This window comes from Balaenoptera acutorostrata, chromosome 11 (assembly GCF_949987535.1).
Source record: "Balaenoptera acutorostrata chromosome 11, mBalAcu1.1, whole genome shotgun sequence".
NCBI lineage: Eukaryota > Metazoa > Chordata > Mammalia > Artiodactyla > Balaenopteridae > Balaenoptera > Balaenoptera acutorostrata.
This window is the reverse complement of record NC_080074.1, coordinates 100740603-100762935: the sequence shown is the minus strand read 5'-3', so window position 1 is coordinate 100762935 and position 22333 is coordinate 100740603. Positions and strand designations below refer to the sequence as shown.

Sequence of the window (22333 nt, the reverse complement as noted above, 5' to 3'; positions counted from 1 at the left end):
AGAGTGGAGGGGGACGCAGACGCAGTAGCTCTTCCCACCCGCTGGGCCTCGGCGGCTGGAGTCAGGGGTCCTAAGAGGCTCCTCAGGCTGTCTTCAGAGCACCAGGCCTGCTCCACCGCCGGCCGTCTGCCCTGCTCTCCCCGCGGTCTGTTTCTTGGTCCACACCACCCCGCTTGTCCTAAAGCCCGCGTCCTCCGCGTTCTCCGCGTTCTGCCTGGCGTCCTCTGACTCCTGGCTCTCTCTCACCCCGGCCTCTCCCAGGGTTGGGGCTCGGTCCCATCAGCTCCCGTCGGCGCCGCTCATTCCTCCTCTCGTCCTCTCCTCCCTCCTCTCTCTCTCTCCTTCCTTTCCCCTCCCTCTTCCTTCCCCTTTTCCTCCCTCTTCCTCGCGGCTCCCGCAGTTCCCTCCTGCAGCCGGCCCGCGGCTCTCGCACGATGTTCCGGCTCCTCCGGTGGCTGCCGCTCTTGCTGCTGCTGCCTCCCCCGGGGTCCCCCGAGCCCCCCGGCCTGGCCCCGCTGTCCGCGGGGGCGCCCCCCCAGGCCCCCGACTTGCTCTACGCCGACGGGCTGCGCGCCTACGCGGCGGGGGCCTGGGCGCCGGCGGTGGCCCTGCTGCGGGAGGCGCTGCGGAGCCGGGCGGCGCTGGGCCGCGCGCGGCGGGACTGCGGGGCGCGCTGCGCGACCGAGCCGGAGGCCGCGCTCCCCGCCCTGCTCCCCGCCTCCCCCGGGCCCGACTCCGGGTCGAGAGCGGCGCGGAGCGCCTGGGAGCCGCTGCTCCTCCGCGCCGCGCTCCGGCGCGCCGAGTGCCTGACCCAGTGCGGGGCGCGGAGGCTGGGTCCGGGGGGCGCGGCGCGGCTCCGAGTGGGGAGCGCGCTCCAGGACGCCTTCCGCCGCCGAGAGCCCTACAACTACCTGCAGAGGGCCTACTACCAGGTGCGCGGCGGCCCGGGCCCCGGGGGTCCTCCCAGGCGCCGCCGCCCTCCTCCTCCAGCTCCCGGGAGGGGCGGCGAGCCAGCGCCCGGACCCGGGTGGGGCTGTGTGGATAGGACCTCGTCTTTGGAGTCCGTCCTATCAAACCGCGACAAACACCCATCGAGGCCGCCGAGGGACAGCCTTGGGAGAGTGGGAGCGAAGTTGGAATGGGCGTCATGCGGCGGGGTGGAAGTAGATCGGAGATGGAGGGCAGGGGCCTGGAGTTTTAGAAAGTCTTACTGAGACCTACGTGAAGTGACAGCCGCCTCTTCCCAGGAATGAAGGGGGAGGATTAGGGTTGAGATCCGCCGCTGGAGAGAGAGCATGGGGGCGGGTAAGGGGGTGAGTGTGAGCCTTCGCTTGGGGCAGGAGGGAGCTTCGGGAAAGAAAGAGGAGCGGGCCAGGGCTGAGGGGCCCGGTGTCCCGGGGCAGGGGCAATGGACACTGCGAGCTACTGGTGCGGTCGCTGTTGCCTAATAATGCCTACGTGGCCGGGGAAGGGGGGCGCTGGTCACACACACCTCAGCTCAGGGTCCTAGAGCCCTGCGGCTTTTGCTGGTCGCTCGGGTCACCTCTACTTCTGCACCTCGCTTACCCATCACTTCCACTTTGTCTCCCAACGAGGTCCCTCTGCCCATATCCCACCCACTGCAGTCTTCAGAACCTGCTTCCGTAGCTACCAGACTCCTGACAGTCCCAGCGTACTGGGGGTCTGGAGGTTGGGTGGTGGGCAGTTCTCACCTACCGGTCTTCCAGAAGGCTCTGGGGCAGTGCCAGGTGTGTCTGGGGTGGGGAGGCGGGGGAGGAGGCAGAGTCTGACACCCGTACCCCAGGGCTGACTCCCTCATCCTTCCCGCTTCTCAGCTGAAGAAGTTGGACCTGGCAGCAGCCGCAGCGCACACCTTCTTTGTGGCCAACCCAACGCACCTTCAGATGCGAGAGGACATGGCTAAGTACAGACGGATGTCCGGGGTCCGGCCCCAGAGCTTCCGGGACCTGGAGACGCCCCCATACTGGGTGAGACCCTCAGCACGACCCCTATCCCGCCCCCAGTCTTTGACTGGCTGGATACACAGGCCTCGCTGGACTGTGCATTGTCCGCCGGGCATCAGGAAATCTGGGTACCGTCCTCTGTGACCCTGATGGGAAGTCCCTCTCTGGGACTTAGTTTTCTTCCTGAGATTCACAATGTCCCATGTTCTAACATTTGGATTTCCGAGGCCCACCCTGTATTCCCCAAGGTGAACTGGGACCTGGAGTCCAGGCCCCAAATGAGACCCACACCCCTCCCCTTCTTTCTCCCTCCTGATCTAGTCTGGCAACCCTTGCCCCAGGATTTCAGGTGACTGACCACTCCCCTCCCCAGCAGGCAGCCTATGACACTGGCCTGGAGCTGCTGGGGCGCCAGGAAGCAGCACTGGCACTGCCCTGGCTAGAGGAGGCCCTGCAGGAGAGCCTGGCCCAGGTGGAGAGCTGCCGGGCTGGCTGCGAGGGGCCTGAGGAGCAGCAGAAGGAAGAAGAGGAGGAGGGGGGCACCGGGAGCCAGGGAGGCCTGTATGAGGCCATCGCAGGTGAGGAGCTGGAGCGCGGGGCCTCGTGCTGCCAGGGGAGGCGCGTCACAGGCTGAGGGGCGCACGTGTGTCCCCTGCAGGGCACTGGATAGGGGTCGTGCAGTGCCGGCAGCGCTGTGTGGAGGACACGGCCACACGTCCTGGTCGCGGCTTCCCTGTCCCAGACTTCCTTCCCGGCCAGCTGAGGCGGCTGCACGAGGCCCATGCTCAGGGTCAGTGGGGGAAGGGTGAGCCCTGGGGGTGACTGAGGTTGGAAACGGGGAGAGTGAAGGTTTGTCTCTGATGGTATCCTGAGCCCCATCCCTCCATCGCTCCGTCTGTCTCTGCATCTGTAGTTGGTCAGGGCTCCATGGGGACCAGCACCTCAGGAGGACTCTTGCTCTCCTTTGGTGCCGTCGTGGAAAGCTCAGGAGATGGGTCACAGGGCTCCTTCTGTCCTTGCTGTTTCTCACCTTCCTTTATTCTCTCCTCTCTTCCTCGCCTCTGAACTCTGCCCACACAGCTCAGGTATGTTCCAGTAAGCTTTGGAAAGAAGCAGTGGATGAGCCAGTCGGCTGGGTGGGATGGGGCCCTGGGAGACCACCTCCTCCGGCTCTGCCTCTGTCCCCCTGGCTTCTTGCCTCTGCCCAGGGATCACAGCGGTGCCCGGTCTCTGGGTCCCCCCTCCCCACGCTATTCTCTGTCTCCAGTAGGGAATCTGTCCCAGGCTGTGGAAAATGTGCTGAGCGTCCTCCTCTTCTACCCGGAGGATGAGGCTGCCAGGAAAGCTCTGGACCAGTACCAGGCGCAGCTGGGAGAGCCAAGACCTGCCCTCGGGCCAAGAGAGGTAGCCCCTCCACACTCCCCCCGTGAGGTAGCCCGAAATCAAACAGGTGTGCTGGAGAAGTCACCTGGATCCCGCCCCCCATTCTGGCCAAAGGTGACCCCAAGTCCAGCATCTGCTCGGTCTCCACTCCCTGCTCCCCACTGCAGGCTCTACTTCTGAGTCCAAGCACCAGCCCAGCCCTCTTCCATTAACCTCACCCCTGCCTGCCCCCACCTATGCACAAGTGCACATGCGCACAACACACACACACACATGCATGCACACACACACACACTACCCCCAGTCTCAGCCCCGACACCCTGAAGCTGCTGAAGGAGGAGGGTTGAACCGAGGGGCACAGCCAAGCCTGCGGGCTCCCCTGCTCTTCTCCAGCCTTAACTTCCCCACCCCCCACTCCCCCACTCCCCCCCACCGCTGTCCCCCTTCTCCAGGACATCCAGCGCTTCGTCCTTCGATCCCTGGGGGAGAAGAGACAGCTCTACTATGCCATGGAGCACCTGGGGGCCAGCTTCAAGGACCCCGTGAGTGACCCCACTGCCCCCCACCCGCCCCCAGGAGGGGGACAGCAGTAATGCCCTATGTGGGTGTGCCACATCCGTCCCCAACAGCGTTTCCCATTTCTCCGTAACCCTTCGAGGGTTGGAGAGGAGTCTGTGTCTCAGCATCGCAGGGACAGAGGCAGGCGCCTGTAGTTAAGGGCGGCTTTGGGGTCATGCAGGCCTAAATGTTGGTCTGTCTGCCACGAACAAGCTCTGGACCTTCACTTGCCTCGGCCTCAATTTCCTTACCTGTAAAATGGGAACATCACACTTATCTCATAGCCCTGTTGAAGCCACGTCGCTTGCTCCAAAGTACAGAAAGCTCTGTTGCGGCTGCTTTTCTTACTCTTTGTTGTAGTTGTGAGAGGGAACTAAAAGGCAGCGGTTATTCTCGCTAGTGCTACAGCATAAAGCAGGCTTCCTCAACCTTTTTGGCACTATTGCCATTTTGGACCAGAACTGGGAGAAGGGGGCTGTCCAGGCAACGTAGGACCGTGTAGGCCAGCTTACCCGGCCTCTGCCCAGTAGGTGTCGCTAGCACTCCCTGAGTCATGACAATCAAAACTGTTTGCAGACATTGCAACGTCCCCTAACGGGCAAATCTCCCTGTTTGGAAACCGTTGGTTAAATCCCAATTCTGTCCCTTATCAGCTGTGTGATCTTGGGCATGTTACTTTACGCCTCTGTGTCTCAGAGTCCTCTCAACTGCAAAATAGGCACATTACTACGACCTGTTTGATAAGACTATTGTGAACTTTAAATGATAAATTCCACATCCATGTATAAAGCTCTTAGAATAGCACCTGGCAAATAGTGCTACGTAAGTTGTTGTTGTTGTTATTATTATCATTATTATTGCAGAGTTTGGCCCAGTGCCCAGTGCCCGGGGCTCCCGACAATGAGTCCAGGGCTTTCTCCACCTCCACCTTCCCCTCTGGAAGCAGGAGGACCTTAATGTGGTAGCTCAGGGTCTACCGTCAGGGATTCAGGGGTGGACTTGATGGGTGATGGCGCTTTTCCTGACTGTCCCAGGATCCCTGGACCCCAGCAGCTTTCATCCCTGAGGCCCTTAGAGAAAAACTCAGGTAGGAGGTGCCTTGTGGTGGGAGGGGCGTGGCCTGAGCTGGAAGGGGAGGGACGGGGCCTGGGGAAGATGGGTCTGGACTGGCCTGTGCGTCCGCTGAGCGTGTCTCTCACCCCTGAGAGAGGATCGGGAGAAGAGGCCGTGGGACCATGAGCCTCCACAGCCGAAGCCCTTGACTCACTGGAAGGGTGAGTTCCTGGGACAGCAGGAGACAGGAGCCTGGAGGGGCTGGGGGCTGCCAGCTACTGCTGGGCCTGCCCTCAGGGGACCCTCAGCCCTGGCCCTGTCCCTGCCCTGCAGATGTCCTCCTCCTGGAGGGGGTAACCCTGACCCAGGACGCGAGGCAGCTGAATGGGTCGGAGCGAGCGGTGCTGGACGGGCTGCTCACCCCAGCCGAGTGCGGGGTGCTCCTGCAGCTGGCCAAGGTGAGAAGACCTGTGGGGGGGGGGCACTGCCACTACTTGGGAACCCTCTGGCACAGCTGCCTGCCCCCTTGCTCTTGGCCTGCCCCCCCGTCCTGCCCTCCCTGACTCTCCAGAGGGGACTGTGCTTGCCACTGCCTCCCCGCTGGGGACAAGTTCCTTTTCCCCTTAACTTAGCTGACATGGGCTGGTCATTTTACAGAAGGATTTTGCGAGAAACTGATAGGAAGAACAAAATACAAAGCATAAATGCATCAGAAAGGGTGAGTGCGCAGGTGAAGATTCCTTGGTTGGCTGAGAGCTCAGTTTTTGGCTCGGCAGACATGCAGGCTGTTTCTCCATCATCGCATCCCCTCCTGGATTGGGTGGGATGATCTGTATTCACCAGGTTGAGTCTGCCATTTTATGAAGCTCTAGTCTCACTCTGGGCTAGCGTTTCTTCAACACACGCTCTTTGAGACCCTGCTGTATACTGGAAACGCCTAGGTTCCAGGGAGAGGTAGATGAACACAGACCGAGCATTTGGGAGCTCGGTGTATAGAGAAGGAATCAGGCATGGAGACATAACCAGAGTGGGTGGTGAGTTTGATGAAAGAAGTCTGTACAGGGTACTCATCCAGGGACTTCCCTGGCCGTCCAGTGGTTAAGACTCCAAACTTCCACTGCAGGGGGCATGAGTTCGATCCCTGGTCGGGGAACTAGGGTCCCGCGCCGAGATGCAAAGTCATGGAAGGCTTACCGGAGGGGCTGGCATTTGAGCTCAGTCTTAAGGATGAGTTAACCAAACAGAGAGGGAAGGAAAGTCAGACTGCAAGGGAGAAGAACAAGGGGGTTATTGTTCTTTCTGGGAACTGCAGTGGAGCACAGGAGTTAAGAACATGGGCCAGTCCCAGCAGGAATTACCTGTGTGACCTTGGGCAATGTATTTTAACATCTGTGAGCCTAGTTTCCTCTCTATGAAATGGGGCTAAATGCAGCGGTTATGTTGTAGGGTTGCTGTGGTTGCTGTGAGGATTAATGAGTTAGTACATGGTAAAGCTCTTGGAAGAATGTGGAAATAGTATGATCTATCGCTATTAACATCAGGCCGTATATTATCCAGAGGCGGTGTAGGAGTGGAGGCACAGGAGAGATGGGGAAGGGCCTCTGTACCCTACCAAGGAGTTTGGACTTTATTTGTGGACGGCTTACTGAAGGATTTAAGGAGGGGTGGACTTTTGTCTTCCTGCAGAACCTCCACGGGCAGGGTCTGGAGTCCTCATCCTGTAGGACTGGGAGCTCCCTCTAGTGGCAGTTTGGAGAATGCAGCAGGAGAGGGAAGTAAGGGGGAGCTTCTGGGATGATTGCAAGAGGGCCGCCGCCCTAGGTTAGGTTCTCATTTCAAGGGAATGAAGAGGGGGACAGATGAGAAATATTTAGAAAATCAAAGAAAGAGAATTTGAGAACTAAATCTATGTGGAAGATGCAGAAAGAATGGAGTCAAGGATAACTCCCAAGTATCAGACCTTTCTGTTCCTTGATTACACTAAACTCATTCTGGCCCCAGGACCTTTGCATTTGCTATTTCTGCTGCCTGGAACATTTTTTCTCTCAGCTATTCCTTCATATCATTTGGTTTCAATTTAGATGTCATCTCATCACTTAGCTGTCCCCTGACCCCTGCCAGGGCACTCTCAGGGTTGTAACCCTGCTTTAATTTCCATGTAACACTTACCACCGTCTGAATTGATCTGGTTTGTTTGTTTATTATCTCACAATATAAACCCTGCTGGAACTTTTCATGTTCACAGTTGAGTCCACAGTGCCTAGAACAGTGCCTGGCACATAGTAGGTGCTCCGTGCCTACTGAACGAATGAATGAATAAAAGAATAGAGGGTTAGATGGCTTGAGTGGCCAGGTAGCCTCTATATAAACCTCTCAGAGATGAGGCTTAAATACCGGGTAATTAGATAGTGGTACCTTGAGTTTCAAAAAGCAGACAGAATAGAAAAAAGAAAGAAAAAGCAGACAGTAGGTGTCAGGAAAGGGACACTCAGATACTAGGAGAGCCCCAGTTGATAAGAGTCATGTAGACAGTCGGGTAACTGGGACTTAGCATCAAGTTCTCCAAGAGCATGTAAGGTGAGAAGGGATGGAAGAGAGACACCTTGGCTGATGCCATGTCCCTACCTCGAGTCAGCCAGGACCTGTCCCGACTGTCGAACCTCCTGCCAGCGTCCTTTTCCAGAGAAACTCCCCTATTCTCGGCCCATCGGGATGAGTGATCAAGCCCCTCCTGCCCCCTTCCGCAGCTGTCCTTACCTCTCAGGGCCCCTTCCGCACTGTAGGAAGCTCTCCAGAGTTCTGTGCACAGTGGGATTCCAGATCTTTACCAGGAGTGACAACACGGACGCGGAGATAGTCGTTCTCTGGGAAAGGGCAGAAGCTCAGAGAACTCCGGGAGCTTCTAGCCTCTTCCAGGGAGTTGGGAGGGTTGGAGGGAAGGCCATGCGGCCCTGTGGGCAGTGAGGTGGGCGATAGCCCGGGGCCGAGGAGGGTGACTCCCCAGCCAACACCCTCCCTGCTTAGGACGCGGCTGAGTCTGGAGCCAGGTCCGGCTATCAGGGCCGCCGCTCCCCACACACTCCCCACGAACGCTTCGAGGGGCTCACAGTGCTCAAGGCCGCCCAGGTGAGAGGAGGCCCCCAGGCCCTGGCCTGGCGCCAGAACTGGAGAAGAGGGCCGGGCATCTCCTGTGGAGGGCTCTCCCAGGACCCAGAGTAGCCGAGTCCTCGGCCCAGGGTTGAGGAGGGGCTTCCAGACCGAGGGGCCCGGGTTGCCGTCATGGAGCAGTTGGGCGGATGGGCGCCCCCAAACCGTGGGTGGAGGGCAGTGGAAGTGGGGCGGGGGCAGGGGCCACCCTTCCAATGCCTCCCCCTTCCCGGCCCTTCCTTCTCTGCTGGCAGCTGGCCCGGGCTGGGGCTGTGGGTAGTCAGGGCGCCCAGCTGCTTCTGGAGGTGAGTGAGCGCGTGCGGAGCCTGACACAGGCCTACTTCTCCCCGGACCGGCCCCTGCACCTCTCCTTCACCCACCTGGTGTGCCGTAGTGCCATAGAAGGTAACCGCCAGGGGCCCTGCCGCTCCGCCCCCCCCTCGGGGCCCCTCGGGGCCGGCGCACTGCACACCTTCCGCGGCCCCAGCCGTGTGCGTCCCGGTCTTCACTGCACGAGGACTGACTCCCCTGCCCAGGCTGGGCCCGGCTGTGACCCCGGAGCTGCAGGGTGGGTGTCGGTGGGCGGGCACCGGGCAGCGGGGTGCCCACCAGGCCCCTTCGCTTCCCAGGAGAGCAGGCGCAGCGCATGGACCTGAGCCACCCGGTGCACGCAGACAACTGTGTCCTGGACCCTGACACCGGGGAGTGCTGGCGGGAGCCCCCGGCCTACACCTACCGAGACTACAGGTGGGCGGCCCTCCAGGGGTCAGGCAGAGAGGCCTGGGCGGGGGTCTCACCGCCTCCTGTCTTCCTCCCTCCCCAGCGGACTCCTCTACCTCAATGATGACTTCCAGGGCGGGGACCTGTTCTTCACAGAGCCCAACGCCCTCACCGTCACGGTAAATGCGGGCTGGGGCGGGGGACAGGGAGCCCAGCTGTGGGCTCAGGATTCAAAACAGAAGGTTCCCAGAGGCAAATGCAGGGCAATGGCTGGGGCCGCCTTAGCCCTCTCCTTCCCTGGCCTCCCCAGCTCCCCCCACCACTTGTCTGTTCAGGTGCTCTCCTAGCCCCCCCCAGGAGACCTCCAAGGGGGCCCCTCCAGGCCCTCCTAAAGGAGGGCGGGTGAAGCACAGGACCCCAAGCCCCTGTTCCAGGTAAAAGCTCGGGGCTAGGGTCAGTAGGAGGAGCAGAGCAGAGCTTCTTCATTGTGTATTGCTCTGCCTTATCCAGTTACTTCCTCCTCTGCTCACCACCTGTAATCCAAGCTCTCTCTGGGGTGGAAAAGTGTCCTCAAGATCCTTATGCCCAGAACCTAGAGTCTGGTACTGCGCTCGTGCCTTCAGGTGGCCTCACACCTGGTACAAAGGACCTCCAGCACCTGGCCAGGAAAAATCAGGGCACTGGGGCGGACGGAGGTCCTTCTCCCTTTGGCTCCAACTCCTCTAGCCTCAGTCTGGCACTTGTGCTCCCCAAGTGGAGGCCCATTTCCCCTTTGCCCCCAGACAGCCCCTGAATTAAGGAGGGGAAGTGGTGGGCAAGAGAGCTGCCTTCTCTGGGCCCCCTACCCCCGTCCTACTCCGGGGAGTCAGGGCCAAGCTTTCCGAGGGTCTCTCCCTGGAGCTGAATCCGCCATCGCCCGCCAGGCGCAGGTCCGTCCTCGCTGCGGGCGCCTCGTGGCCTTCAGCTCCGGCGTGGAGAATCCCCACGGTGTGTGGGCCGTGACGCGGGGGCGGCGCTGCACCCTGGCGCTGTGGCACACGTGGGCCCCTGAGCACAGGGAGCAGGTGAGGAGGAGCGAGCGGGAGTAGCGTGTGAGGGGTGGGCAGGCTGACGGGTAAGGCGCGGGGGCTGGGATGACCCAGGGAGGGTCCTTGGGGCAGGGTGGATGCAGGAGATCAGGCCAGACCCTCCTCTCCACGGCCCCCAGGAGTGGACAGAAGCCAAAGAGCTACTGCAGGAGCCAGAGAAGGAGGAGGAAGAAGAAATGCCCAGCAGAGACCCCGCCCCAGAACCCCCCAGCCACAGGCTTCAGCGGGTCCAGGACAAGGCTGGGAAGCCGCCTCGGGTCCGAGAGGAGCTGTGAGGGGCTGAGCCAGCTCCTTGGGGATGTGGCCTCTTGACTTGTGGGGGGTCTGCCTTGATGCCAAGACCCCCGAGAAGTCCCCATGTGACAGGAGCAGAACAGCGAGCTGTCCGTCCCCGCATGCCCGCCAGCCTGGGGATCACAAGGGCCGTGCAGCCCTGGACTTAGAGGACGCTGCACAGACTAGCCTGGGGAGCCAGGCCTGGGCCCGGCCCACGGACCTCCAGCCCCAGGACAGACAGAAGACGTGATGCTGCCGCCGTGGAAAGAAACGGCAGGGGGGTAGGGCCCGACTGCTTTAAATGAGGCGGATGAGAGGGAGATCACCCCACTGCCCGCTCCCCGCCTGTCAATAAAGATCCTGAAGATCCCTCAGCCGGGGCCCAGTCAAGTGTGTCGCAGCAGTTTCCGTGGCGGCTGGAGGGTGGAGAGGCTGTGACCAGCCAGGGAGGACAGGTATCGTGGGCCTCCCAGAGGCAGGGCCTCTCCAGCCTGTGATTTGTCAGGGAAATCTCGGCCACCTGCTCCCCTCATGCACACGAACCCTAACCCTGACAGCTGCTCCTTGGGCCTCCTACTCTAAGCCCTGTCTTCCCTCTCTGAGCTTGCCTGGGACTCTGGGCAGCCTCGTCCCTCTGGTTCTTGCTTTCTCAGCCCCAGCAGGCCCCTGTGAGTCCTGGGGGCCAGCAGTGGGCCCAGCCCCGGATGGGAGCAGGGGACGGGGTTGCCCTCCACTTGCCGTTCTTTCTCCACCCAGAGCTGGGCCAGGCCTGTCCCTCCTCCTCTCTGGAGCCCCCGGACCTTCCCCCTCTCCCCCAGGATCAGACCCTGGGGGCAGCTGGTTGGGGCTTGTCCAGAAGAAGGATTATCCAGATCAGTCCCTTCTAATCTCCAGCTCCGGCCTACACCCTCCCCATACTCACCGTAGCCCTCTCCGTGCCCCACCCTGAGCTAAGGAACACAGTTTTGGGTATTGACAGTGGGCTGTCTCTCACCCTCGTTCTCTGGCTCCTGGACTGGTTGCTAGCTAGGCCCTGACTGCCAAGATCATCACCACTGGTGGGGGCCAGGGCCTGGGCCCCCCCCCCCCGATCTGTGGTCGTGCTGCTCCTTTGCACCCCTCCCAAACCCAGCCCTTAATCCTCACAGCTTTGCTCTAATCCCATGGGGCCTGATGCTCTGCTCTCTGCCTGGAGACTGGCCGGGGAAGCACCCGCACCCCTTCCTCCCTCCGGGGCTCGTTACGGGGGGCTGCTTCTCCGTAGAGCCCCGCACTCCTGCTCCCGCCCACCCACCCCCCCCAACCTGGGCTGGGCCCAAGCCTCTCGGAAGCCACACGCCTCCCGCTCTGTCCTCTCCCCCCACCCCGGCCAGCTGACTTCATTTGCCTGACGTCGCTGGCCCTACCCTTCCCTGTCAGTGCCCCCCCGCCCCCCGCCCCCAGTCGGGGCCAGGCCAGGCCAGCTCCCCTGGCAGCAGAGCTGGGGCAGGTGACGGGCGGGCGTCGCAGCTGAGGGAGTGAGGAGGCGCCTGGGAACTGGAGCTGGAAGCCTAACGAGGTCCAGTCAGAGCCCAAGTAAGAGGGAGCTGGGCTGACTCTGCCCTCTGGGGCTGGGGGCTGCAGGCAGGCCTGGGCCAGCGCGGGGCTGGCCGCACAGGACTCCACACGGGGAGGGATGGGTGGGGAGAGGGGTGCAGACCACCCAGTCAGTTCCCTGTCTGGGGGGTGGGCTCCAGCCTTCGTGAGGGTCCGGTGTGGGATGTGAGGGACAGAAACGTGGGGATCCCCCTACACCCACCCCGTGTTCCTGGCAGGAGCCGGAGCCGCCCCTCAACCCGTCCGCCATGGGGGAGATGGAGCAGCTGCGGCAGGAAGCAGAGCAGCTCAAGAAGCAGATTGCAGTAACCCCAGAACCCTCCCACCAGGGAGCCCCAGAAAACAAGGGACCGGGACTGTGGCCTGCGGGGGAAGAGGGCTGGATTCACCCTTGAGTGACACCCGAGAGACCCCTGACCTGGAAGTCGCCAGAGACCTCCTGAATTTGGATCTCATATTTGAGAGGCGCCCCCAAACCCTAGAGCCCCAAACCCACCCGCATCAGACGCCCACGCACCCCCACCACTGACACCCTGCCCTTACCGTCCCCTGATGTCTGCTTTCCCCCCAGGATGCCAGGAAAGCCTGTGCCGACGTTACTCTGGAAGAGGTGAGAGCTCCTGTCCCACTGACAGGGCCGGAGGGGAGGGGTGGGGAGGGGAGGGGATGGGGTGGGAGCCCCATAACCAGCCACAGCCTGGTGCCCAAGCTCTAGTACAGCGTGTCCTTGGAGTGAGGAATGACATGAATTCATTCATTCGACAAACATTTTGCGAGGTCGGTCTGCTCTGGGCCAGGCACCGAGTCGGAGACTAAGGAGGCAGACTCTGTCCTGTCCTTGTTCATAAAGCGAGAGTGATTACCCCCCCTCACGGGGTGGCAAGGATGAAGAGGGGTAGGGCTTTGTCAATCAGAAGCGCTTCGCGACTCTAGGTACTAGCTGTCTAATACTGAAGTTCGTCAGTTCTCAGATGCATTTTTTCACAATTTGACATCTCGGAAATTGAGATGCATCCAACAATCGATGCCTTACAATTATAATTCGCAGCCTTTTTTCTTTCTTAGTGATCCATGTGGGAATCGTGCTTCTTAGGGTTGGTGGCATCTTACATTGGATTAAATGTTAATAATAAGAGTAAACATTTACTGAACATGAGCCAGGCACTGGGCTAAGTTGCTTAAATACATAATTTCATTTCATTTTCATGACAACCCCATAAGGTAGGTGCTATAAACCTCATTTTACAGGCTCAGAGGAAAACCGGCTCAGAGAGGTTAAGTAACATGCCTGAGATAACAAAGCAAGTAAATGGCAAGTCAAGTCTTTTGACCCTGGAGCCCCAGCCTAAGTCTAGGAGGTCGAAGGAGTTTCAGGGGCACAGGACTGCAAGTTTCAGGAGGTGCAGTTCAGGGCCATGGAGCTGCTCTGCGTATCCAGTGAGAGCTGGCCGTGCAGCAGAGGTGGGTGAGGGCAGGCTTCTAGCAGCTGGGTTCAGCCAAATGTGTACATCTCTTCCCAAGTCCGTGTGTGGTGGTCTCACATTGGCAGCTTGAATTGGTCAAGGTGGTATTATTTACGAGATACAAATCCCCCCTCCCCCTCCCCCTCCCCCTCCTCCCCCAGCCCACGCAGGAGAGGCGGTGGTTAAACCCTTAGCAACATGCCTGTGTCTGTCTCCGCATCAGTCTAAGCCACTACCGGGCAGGGCCTAATAACTCTGAGGCTGGGGCCCTGACCCCGAGCCTGGCACGTAACAGACTTGTACAGATCAGTGGCTGTGACACTGATGCGTGGGCACGCGCCCTGCTCACCCCCGGATTTCCTTTTTTCTTTTTTTTTTTTTTGCGGGATCTCAGTTCCCCAACCACCACGGATCGAACCCGTGCCCCCTGTACTGGGAGCATGGAGTCTTAACCACTGGACTGCCAGGGAAGTCCTCACCCTGATTTCTAATGCTCCCTTTCCTGCAGCTGGTGTCTGGTCTAGAGGTGGTGGGACGAGTGCAGATGCGGACACGGCGGACGCTAAGGGGACACCTGGCCAAGATCTACGCCATGCACTGGGCCACCGACTCCAAGTGAGGCTTAAGAGGCGTGGGCGGCCGGGGGTGGGTGTGAGGGGGACACAGAAAGGAGAGTTGGGTGGCACGAGTGTTCTCTCCCCAGGCTGCTGGTAAGTGCCTCGCAAGACGGGAAGCTGATTGTGTGGGACACCTACACCACCAACAAGGTACCAGTCCTGTCTCCCGGCCCCTCTGCCACCCTCCTTCCTGGGGGCGTCCTGCTGCCCTTCTCTGCTCTCCACCTGGGAGCTCAGCGCAGGCCCCCGCTGCCCCGCCCCCCGCAGGTGCACGCCATCCCGCTGCGCTCCTCCTGGGTCATGACCTGTGCCTATGCCCCGTCGGGGAACTTCGTGGCATGTGGGGGGCTGGACAACATGTGCTCCATCTACAGCCTCAAATCCCGGGAGGGCAACGTCAAGGTCAGCCGGGAGCTCTCTGCTCACACAGGTGAGTGAGAGACTGAGGGTCCCTGGAAGCCCCGGCCCTGCAGGGAGCGGCCGGCAGCCAGGACACTGTCCTAACTACCCGCAGGTTATCTCTCCTGCTGCCGCTTCCTGGACGACAACAACATTGTGACCAGCTCCGGGGACACCACGTGGTGAGGACCGAGAGCTGTGGGTGCTGGGGCTTGGGAGGCACCTCTGTGCTGGCCTTTCTCTGTGACCCCCTCCCCTTCCCTTCCCCCACCCCCGCAGTGCTCTGTGGGACATCGAGACCGGGCAGCAGAAGACTGTGTTTGTGGGACACACGGGGGACTGCATGAGCCTGGCCGTGTCCCCTGACTTCAAACTCTTCATTTCGGGGGCCTGTGATGCCAGCGCCAAGCTCTGGGACGTGCGGGAGGGGACCTGCCGGCAGACATTCACGGGCCACGAGTCGGACATCAACGCTATCTGCGTGAGCAGCCCCCTCACCCCCGTCCCCTCTGTTCTCTGACTCCCGGGAACACGTCTCCACCTCCAACACACACAGCCTTCATCCCCTCCTGCAGCCCCCTGCCCCTTTCCTTTTTTTAAAAAAATTAATTAATTTTTGGCTGCGCTGGGTCTTCGTTGCTGCGTGCAGGCTTTCCTCTAGTTGTGGCTCGAGGGCTCTAGAGCACAGGCGCAGTAGCTGTGGCGCACGGGCTTAGTTGCTCCGCGGCGTGTGGGATCCTCCCGGACCAGGGCTCGAACCCATGTCCCCTGCATTGGCAGGCAGATTCTTATCTACTGCGCCACCAGGGAAGCCCCTGCCCCTTTCAACTTTCCACTTTGAAATAATTTCCCCTTACAGAAAAGTTGCAAGAGTAACAAAAACTGCTCCCATCTACCCTTCACCCATATTCACTGTTACCTTTCTGCCACATTTGCTTTATCATTCCCTCTCTGTAGAGTGAGGGAGGGATAGATGGACAGACGGACACAGACACACACACACCTAGATGTAGGTATAGACACGCTTTGTCATTAACTTTTTCCTTGGATTCTTTGAAAGTAAGTTGCAGACCTCATGCCTCTTTACCCATTAAATACTTCAGTGTGTGCTTCCTAAAATCAAGGCCGTTCTCTTCCGTAGCCACAGTCTAATTCTTAAAATCAGGAAATTTAAATTGACGCAGTACTATAGTCTATATTCAAGTTTCACCAATTATCTGAAAAATAGCAATTTTTTTTTCTGTCCAGGAACATGGATCGCATTCCCTTGCCTTGTCTTTTCAGTTTCTTTTAAACTGGAACCGTTTGCGCCCTTTCTCTCTTTCGTGACATGGACATTTTTGAAGAGCCAGTTTTCTGTAGACTTGCCCTCCATCGGGTTGCGTGACATTTCCTCATGATGAGATTCAGGACATGCATTTGTACTTGGCCCCGTGCTTGCACGCTGATCCAGCCGACTGTAGTCGCTGGCGTCTGGGACAGCCTCCGCCCTTCTGACCATGTGACCCTGGGCACGCTGCCCACCCTCCCTCAGCCCCGTGCTCTTCCCTGCACCGTGGAAATACTGTGGAGCAGGGAAGGGGGTAGGGAGCCCGGCTGCAGCTGGCATGTGACAAACGTCAGCGGTGAAGAGCGACCGTGCTGGCGGTGGAAGGGATGGGGGCGGGGGCCAGAGAGGCTGAGGGAAACAGCTGGGCCTGGAGCCACCAGGGCAGGAGCAGGGAGAGGGCAGGAAAGGCAGCGGGCTACCCAGGTCTGAGTCCTGACCCCTGGCCACCTGTACCCGCAGTTCTTCCCCAACGGAGAGGCCATCTGCACGGGCTCGGACGACGCCTCCTGCCGCCTGTTTGACCTGCGGGCAGACCAGGAGCTGACCACCTACTTCCACGAGAGCATCGTCTGCGGCATCACATCCGTGGCCTTCTCCCTCAGCGGCCGCCTGCTCTTTGCGGGCTACGACGACTTCAACTGCAACGTCTGGGACTCCATGAAGTGTGAGCGAGTGGGTAAGAGCCTGCCCACCACGGCCACCTCACTCCCCTCGTGGGGACCCTCTTACCACTGCTCCCTAATTATTGGGTAACTCTGAGCTCTACCCCTAGAAGCCAGTCCCCCTTGCTTCCCAATCTAGGACCACCTTCTCTCAAAGCAAAGCTGCTCTAATCGGCCCTTCTCCACTGCCCCCCGCCATAGCTGCTTCCCTCCAGAGGAGCTGCTTCCCTCCAGAGGAGCTGCTTCCCTCCAGAGGAGCTTCTTCCAGTCGCCCCCAAACCTGGGGGCCTTGAATGTCCAGTCAGTGCTGGGTTTCAGGGGCATCCACCAAAGGGAAGGGCCAGCTCAGGGACTATGCAGTGACAGAGTTAAGGGGATGGAGAGTGACCTGATGGCCCTGACCCCAACCTGGGCGCTTCTCTAGGACTGGCCTGGTCTGAAGTTGAATCAGATAGTGTGGCTTCTTCTCTTGGGAGAGGCCAGGTGCCCAGTGAAGATAACGCTGGGCCAGAGAGTCGGGATCCAAATCCTAATTCCACTGCTTACTTTCTGAGTGGCCCTGGGCAAGTCACTTCTCTCGGGGCCTAAGTCTTCATTTGGAAGCCCTCCCCATTTTCTAGTGCCCTTGCTTTTCTCCCCGCACGTTGACCTGTCCAGCCCTCCCAGGTCCCTCCCCTCCCCTCACCCACCCCAGGTTCTACACAGAGAGATTGGCCTCAATGGAAGGCCCACCCCTCAGGGCTAATCCTCTTCCCTCTTCTAGTCAGACGTCTCGCCCAGCTAACCTAGGGGCCCTGTGTGCACACACTCCCTGCCAGGCTGACTCCTCCCCCTTTTCTTCAGGCATCCTCTCTGGCCACGACAACAGGGTCAGCTGCCTGGGGGTCACGGCTGATGGGATGGCTGTGGCCACTGGTTCCTGGGACAGCTTCCTCAAAATCTGGAACTGAGGAGGCTGGAGGAGGGGAGGTAAAAGGCCATGCAGACACTCGGCTGCCCTCTGTCCTGCCCGATTTCTTTAAGATTTTCTCTTCTACCCCGCAGCCGCCCTTCCCGCCCGGCTTTCCCCTTTGAGGGCGTGGGGAGTATGGGGAGCGTGCCTTTGGGAGGCAACACCAGGGACATGGGTGGGGAACTGCCCCATCTCCTCCCATGGCCTCCCCTCTCCATGGTCCTGACAGCTTCTCCCTTAATGAGCAAGGACAGCGGACCCCCGGACCTCCACCCTTGGCAGGCCTAGCAGGCTTCCCATCTGAGGCCACAGGCCTTAGGATTCCCCCCCTACCTCCAGAGCCACCACCTTTGTCTAGATGCGAGTGGCGCAGGGCCCTCAGCCCCGTGACTATGGCTCTGGCACCACTAGGGTCCTGGCCCCCTTCTTCATACTTTCTCCTTTGTCTACCTTCTTGCCTCTCCTAAAGCACTGGCAATAAAGTAGTGCCCTGGTATGTCTGTGATGTTTGCCTCCCACCCCACTTCTGTTCCAAACAGACGCAGGTCCCACTTAAGTAATAAAGTATTACATGTGCAATGATAAAGGCTGGGTACCAGAGAGCTGTGGGCAGAAAGGAGGGTGGAGGCAGGAGCCCAAGCCTCATGGGCAAGGCCTGAGCTGGGGCAGGAGGAGGAGGCTGGGAGTAGGGCTGTGCACAACGGTTCCCCACTGCCTGCCTTTGGTGCATATGTGTGTGTTTGTACAGGAGAGTTGTGTTGAGAAGGAATCAGATTGTAAGAGGCCTAAAAAAGCTAAAAAGTCTAGACTTTATCCTATGGGCAATGCGGGACGATTGAAGTTTTGAGCGGAGTAGTAACGTGATCAGTGATGCTCCTCGGGAAGACGGCGCTGGCAGCGATGTCGGTTGATGAAATGGAGGAAGGGGAGCCCGGAGGGAATGGAGGGAAACAAGGTAGGAGGCAGGTGGCAAGAAATGCAAGAGCGATAGGACACATCGGGGGATGGGAAGGGGTGGGGAAGGGATTAAAGATGCAGAGTCGCCAGGAGGAAGTGACCAACGCCTAGGCTATGGGATATTCAAAGGGAAGGATTCAAGATAATGGCCAAGGTTAAGGTTTGGCAACTGGGTGGATAGTGCTGTCATTCACAGGGAGAGAGAATAGGGGAGGACGAATAACTTTGGGGGGAAGATCACAAATTCAACGTTAGACAAGCTCTGAAGTTCCTCTGGTGCAGCTGGATGAAGATCAGGGTTAGGTAGAGAGACCTGGATGTCACCAGAATACAGATGAGTAACAGATGAAGCCCTAGAAGTGAATACCCAGGGACAGCAAGAGGAAAGGGCCAAGGACAGTGCCCTGGGGAACACGAGGATTTAAGGGAGGTGCGTAAATGAGGCTTGGAGGTGTCAGTGCGGGGACACTCAGGCCGTGGAACACAAGCCCCCACCACCACCCCCGCCCCAGGCTGCCTTTCTGCATACAGAAGACCCAGTGCAAGGTTTAGGTATAACACTTAAAAACATCATTTAAGTGGGAATGTAAATTGATACAGCCACTATGCAGAACAGTATGGAGGGTCCTTAAAAAACTAAAAATAGAACTACCATACGACCCAGCAATCCCACTACTGGGCATATACCCTGAGAAAACCATAATTCAAACAGACATATGCACCCCAATGTTCACTGCAGCACTATTTACAATAGCCAGGTCATGGAAGCAATCTAAATGCCCATCGACAGAGGAATGGATAAAGAAGATGTGGTACATATACACAGTGGAATATTACTCAGACATAAAAAGGAACGAAACTGGGTCATTTGTGGAGATGTGGATGGACCTAGAGACTTGTCATACAGAGTGAAGTAAGTCAGAAAGAGAAAAACAAATGTCGTATATTAACGCATGTATGTGGAATCTAGAAAAATGGTACAGATGAACCTATTTGCAAAGCAGAAACACACACAGACAGAGAACAAATGTATGGACACAAAGGGGGGCTGGGATGAATTGGGAGATTGGGATTGACATATATACACTACTATGCATAAAATAGACAACTGAGAACCTACTGTATAGCACAGGGAACTCTACTCAGTGCTCTGTGGTGACTTAAATGGGAAGGAAATCCAAAAAAGAGGGGATATATGTATACGTATAGCTGATTCACTTTGCTGTACAGCAGAAACTAACACAACATTGTAAAGCAACTATACTCCAGTAAAAAAAAAAACATTTAAAATCACTTGCTTTAATATACAGAAACACATAAGACACAAAGAAAGCCAAGGAAGGTCTCAGTCCCAGAGTTGGTAGTGTAGGGGGAGTTGAAGAAAACGAGCCTTTCCAGTCTCCCAGGGAAAGAAGGGGTGAGAGGACACAGAATATCACTAGGCCCCTGGTGAGTCCCGGTGCTGAGGCCGTGCATGCCCTAGTTCTCTACCAAAGGAAAGTGCTGATTTTCCTTGTCGTGGCCCTGGCCTTGCTCCCATGCTCGTCCTCCAGTTTTCAGAAGTCGTCCAGTTCCCAGAACTGCCCCTTCCTTTAGTTCCCTAACATTTTCACTCAGGGGAGAAGGCCGCTTTCCCTGCAAAAGGCAGTGGGCAAGGTGAGGGAGGGCGGGAGGTTGCTCAGGGCAGAGAAGATCGGGGAAAAGGGCTCCCATCTTTACGTTGGATTTCCTAGTAATAGCTTTCACCCTCTCTCCCTTTACCTGTCGTGGTGTCAGAGTCCCGGGGGAGTTGTCATCCTGCAGGATGGTGAGAGGAGATCTCCCTAGCACCTTGCTGTTTGGTTTCCATCTGCTGCACTTAGAACCTAGGGTTGGTAAGGAGTTAAAACAAGGAACCAACATTAGGGGTTTACAGTTTATTTCTCCCCCATCCATTCATGGACATTATCCCAGAGTGTTCTCCCAATTTCTCTACCCCATACCTTGCCCTTAGATTCTGTACCTGAAGATCGAGGAGTCTCGGGGTCTCTCAAGGGCTTGTCTGAGTCCTGGCTGGCCATAGGGGTTTCTGAGGCATGTCCTATTTCCTCCTTGGAAAACACCTGCCTGGAGGGGAGCTCAGTCTGGCTCCAAGGTGGCATCTGATCCTCAAGGGAAAACTGGGTGCCCAGAGGCAAGTCCAGTTGAGAAGATGAAGGTGTCTCTAGGGGCAGAACAGGCTCTGGGGGAAGACTTAATGTGGGGTCTTCGGTCTCAAATACATCACTCAGCTGTTTCACCAGTGGGCTTGGGGGCTCTATGGGGGGGAGAAGTGAAGTGAGATAGTGACCCTCTGTTACAAATCATTCAGCAAGGAGGAAAAGATACATGAGCCTTAGGAGTCACGCTCTGGTGGGTGAGGGATTGGGAAGAGAGAAGTTGATGAGAGGGAGCAAAGTGTTGAGAAAAGAGCGACATGGGTTCAAAGCAGGAGGATGGAGGCCCCTTCTGATAATGCTGTCACCCAAGGATGCTAGGTGACAGCATTACCAGAATTCCCTGGGCCCAACACTTACCTCCGCTGGTCTTCATAGGTGTCCGTGCAATGCCAAGGGTAGGAGAGCGGGGATCTGAGTCCTGGGACTGCTTAGGGCCCTCCAGCTGCTCCCCTGCTGGCAGGTTTGGCTGGGGAGAGCTCTCTACCTGTCAGGACCAAAGGCTAGAACAAGTCTGGGCCCTCACTCTTCCACCCCCAGGTCTCTAGCCTCAGGTCCACACTCCAGACGGGAATTGCCAAGGCCCTCAGACACTCAGCCTACTTAACCGGGATTGAGAATGTGGAAAATAAGGCGGGGGGTGGTGGCGGGGAGTGAGCTCTCTCAGAATCAGGTTAGGCAGAGGCCCCCAAATGCAGACAGTTTCGCTGCCTCCCCCACCCCGATCCTGAGTACCTGGATGGGCCCTGAGTACCTGGATGGGAGTGCGCAGGATGCCGGCGCTGGGTGAACGGGGGTCCGCCACTCGAGCCAGAAGCTTGTTGTGAGGCGGAGGCCGCGCTGGAGTGACTGGGACGCTCTTGGCTGAGCCCATCTCAACCAGGAGAAATAGGATGGGGCAGGGCCCGGCCCGGGCGAGGAAGGGATGCCTGTGAGAAGTGACTCAGGTCTCAGTCCTTACCGCGACCACGTTCGCCCTCTGACTCCAGACCACCCGAACTTCCCCACAGTTCCCCGCTGAGGAAGCGCCTGGCCGCCGGGCCAGAGGTCTCAGAGGGGATAATGACTGATACAGATGACAAGGCAGCTCCTTCCGGGCCTCCTGGGCCCTCTAACTTATTCACTAATTTATTCAAATCACTAACCGGGCCCCAGTTCCAGCTTTGGGTGCAAAACAGCTCGATCCTCAACTCCCTAATCGAAGTTTCAAACTTCCCGCCACGCCCCTGCCCTGACCCTATTGGCTGAGTCGATCCTGGTTCCTATAGGTCCGCTATGTGAGGCCCGCCTCCAGCGCAGGAAGCCATTGGGCTGGGAGGACGTCTATCATGGGGACTGTGGGGGCCAATGGACTGCGGCTTGACTTGCCAGGGGTGACGCCTCCTCGATAGGGGGACTTTTGTTCAGTATAGGGCTGCGAGCTGTCTGTCGTGAGACTTTGCAGAATGCCAATTTTCGCTTTTGAGACCTTCCATTTCGAAATCAAATGATTTTTTTAAAAAATAGAATCATGAATTATTACGCTATTATGTACATATCCAGCTGGAGACGGAGTTATGAAGATTTTTCTGAGGCCAAAGAGATCGTAATCCTTATTGGTCGACGGAGTTAGCAATCACTCGACACTAACTCTCAAACCCCGCCTCATTGGACAGCCCCTTTTCAAATATCAATACTACAACTGCCCTTCTATTTTCCCATTGGACAGGTCCCCAGGAAAGTTTCTGGGATTGACTGGTTTAAACCACCGTCTGTTTCTGCTCTTCAGTAGACAGCACGCTAATGGATTGTAGGGTCCCGGAGTCCCAGCAGCCAAAACTCCGGGGCCCACCTCACTGCTCTACGTGCGCTCTGCCCTGGAGGAGTGGGATTGGCTCTTCCGAGCATCGATTGCATTAGAAGCGCTTTTCATTGGCGATAGTCAAGAGCCGGGCAGAGGGCGGAGCACTAGCGGGCAGGCTCCGTCCAACTGC

General features: G+C 58.2%; 3 protein-coding genes across 13 annotated transcripts; 2 read left to right on the top strand and 1 right to left on the bottom strand.

Moving 5' to 3' along the window:
• Positions 1-28: 28 nt before the first annotated feature.
• P3H3 (prolyl 3-hydroxylase 3) lies at positions 29-10563 on the top strand. 7 transcript variants are annotated; one of them, XM_057556003.1, is made up of 16 exons: positions 34-932; positions 1596-1748; positions 1836-1988; positions 2338-2542; positions 2623-2754; positions 3235-3368; positions 3800-3889; positions 4940-4992; positions 5112-5179; positions 5292-5416; positions 7983-8084; positions 8360-8510; positions 8735-8852; positions 8929-9004; positions 9749-9889; positions 10033-10563. In XM_057556003.1, the coding sequence occupies exons 1-16, from the start codon at positions 435-437 to the stop codon at positions 10186-10188; spliced, it is 2355 nt and encodes a 784-aa protein (XP_057411986.1). In that variant the 5' UTR covers positions 34-434; the 3' UTR covers positions 10189-10563. The 7 variants fall into 7 exon arrangements, with proteins under 7 accessions (XP_057411988.1, XP_057411987.1, XP_057411986.1 ...); XM_057556001.1 differs by having other exon boundaries at positions 39-932; positions 3232-3368; XM_057556002.1 differs by having other exon boundaries at positions 43-932; positions 2341-2542; positions 3232-3368.
• GNB3 (G protein subunit beta 3) lies at positions 10512-17704 on the top strand. Of its 4 annotated transcripts, none has more exons than XM_057556012.1 (11): positions 10512-10644; positions 12004-12090; positions 12357-12395; positions 13034-13246; positions 13757-13863; positions 13952-14015; positions 14133-14295; positions 14380-14446; positions 14544-14745; positions 16054-16270; positions 17100-17704. In XM_057556012.1, exons 2-11 carry the CDS (start codon positions 12034-12036, stop codon positions 17204-17206), a joined length of 1236 nt encoding a protein of 411 aa, XP_057411995.1. In that variant the 5' UTR covers positions 10512-10644; positions 12004-12033; the 3' UTR covers positions 17207-17704. The 4 variants fall into 4 exon arrangements, with proteins under 4 accessions (XP_057411995.1, XP_057411996.1, XP_057411994.1 ...); XM_057556011.1 differs by lacking the exon at positions 10512-10644 and adding an exon at positions 11630-11764; XM_057556013.1 differs by lacking the exon at positions 12004-12090 and having other exon boundaries at positions 10574-10644.
• A 1740-nt stretch (positions 17705-19444) lies between these two features.
• On the bottom strand, positions 19445-21580 carry CDCA3 (cell division cycle associated 3). Of its 2 annotated transcripts, XM_007170138.3 has the most exons (6): positions 21506-21580; positions 21115-21289; positions 20721-20847; positions 20168-20461; positions 19927-20030; positions 19445-19800 (listed from the first exon to the last, which is right to left on the bottom strand). In XM_007170138.3, the coding sequence occupies exons 2-6, from the start codon at positions 21232-21234 to the stop codon at positions 19645-19647; spliced, it is 801 nt and encodes a 266-aa protein (XP_007170200.1). In that variant the 5' UTR covers positions 21235-21289; positions 21506-21580; the 3' UTR covers positions 19445-19644. The 2 variants fall into 2 exon arrangements, with proteins under 2 accessions (XP_007170200.1, XP_057411997.1); XM_057556014.1 differs by lacking the exon at positions 21506-21580 and having other exon boundaries at positions 20721-20843; positions 21115-21255.
• Positions 21581-22333: the final 753 nt, after the last annotated feature.

What these genes read in the sequence shown, in the direction of transcription:
- P3H3 (XM_057556001.1), top strand. Translation starts at nt 435, where the DNA reads ATGTTCCGGCTCCTCCGGTGGCTGCCGCTCTTGCTGCTGCTGCCTCCC. An exon ending in GCACGAGGCCCATGCTCAGG is followed by an intron (nt 2,755 to 3,231) that starts GTCAGTGGGGGA and finishes CTCTGTCTCCAG; the next exon opens with TAGGGAATCTGTCCCAGGCT. An exon ending in GCCCTTAGAGAAAAACTCAG is followed by an intron (nt 4,993 to 5,111) that starts GTAGGAGGTGCC and finishes CTCACCCCTGAG; the next exon opens with AGAGGATCGGGAGAAGAGGC.
- GNB3 (XM_057556012.1), top strand. Translation starts at nt 12,034, where the DNA reads ATGGGGGAGATGGAGCAGCTGCGGCAGGAAGCAGAGCAGCTCAAGAAG. An exon ending in GGAGCTCTCTGCTCACACAG is followed by an intron (nt 14,296 to 14,379) that starts GTGAGTGAGAGA and finishes AACTACCCGCAG; the next exon opens with GTTATCTCTCCTGCTGCCGC. An exon ending in CGGACATCAACGCTATCTGC is followed by an intron (nt 14,746 to 16,053) that starts GTGAGCAGCCCC and finishes CTGTACCCGCAG; the next exon opens with TTCTTCCCCAACGGAGAGGC.
- CDCA3 (XM_007170138.3), bottom strand. Translation starts at nt 21,234, where the DNA reads ATGGGCTCAGCCAAGAGCGTCCCAGTCACTCCAGCGCGGCCTCCGCCT. An exon ending in ACCTATGAAGACCAGCGGAG is followed by an intron (nt 20,462 to 20,720) that starts GTAAGTGTTGGG and finishes TCCCCCCCATAG; the next exon opens with AGCCCCCAAGCCCACTGGTG. An exon ending in GGACTCTGACACCACGACAG is followed by an intron (nt 19,801 to 19,926) that starts GTAAAGGGAGAG and finishes TGCCTTTTGCAG; the next exon opens with GGAAAGCGGCCTTCTCCCCT.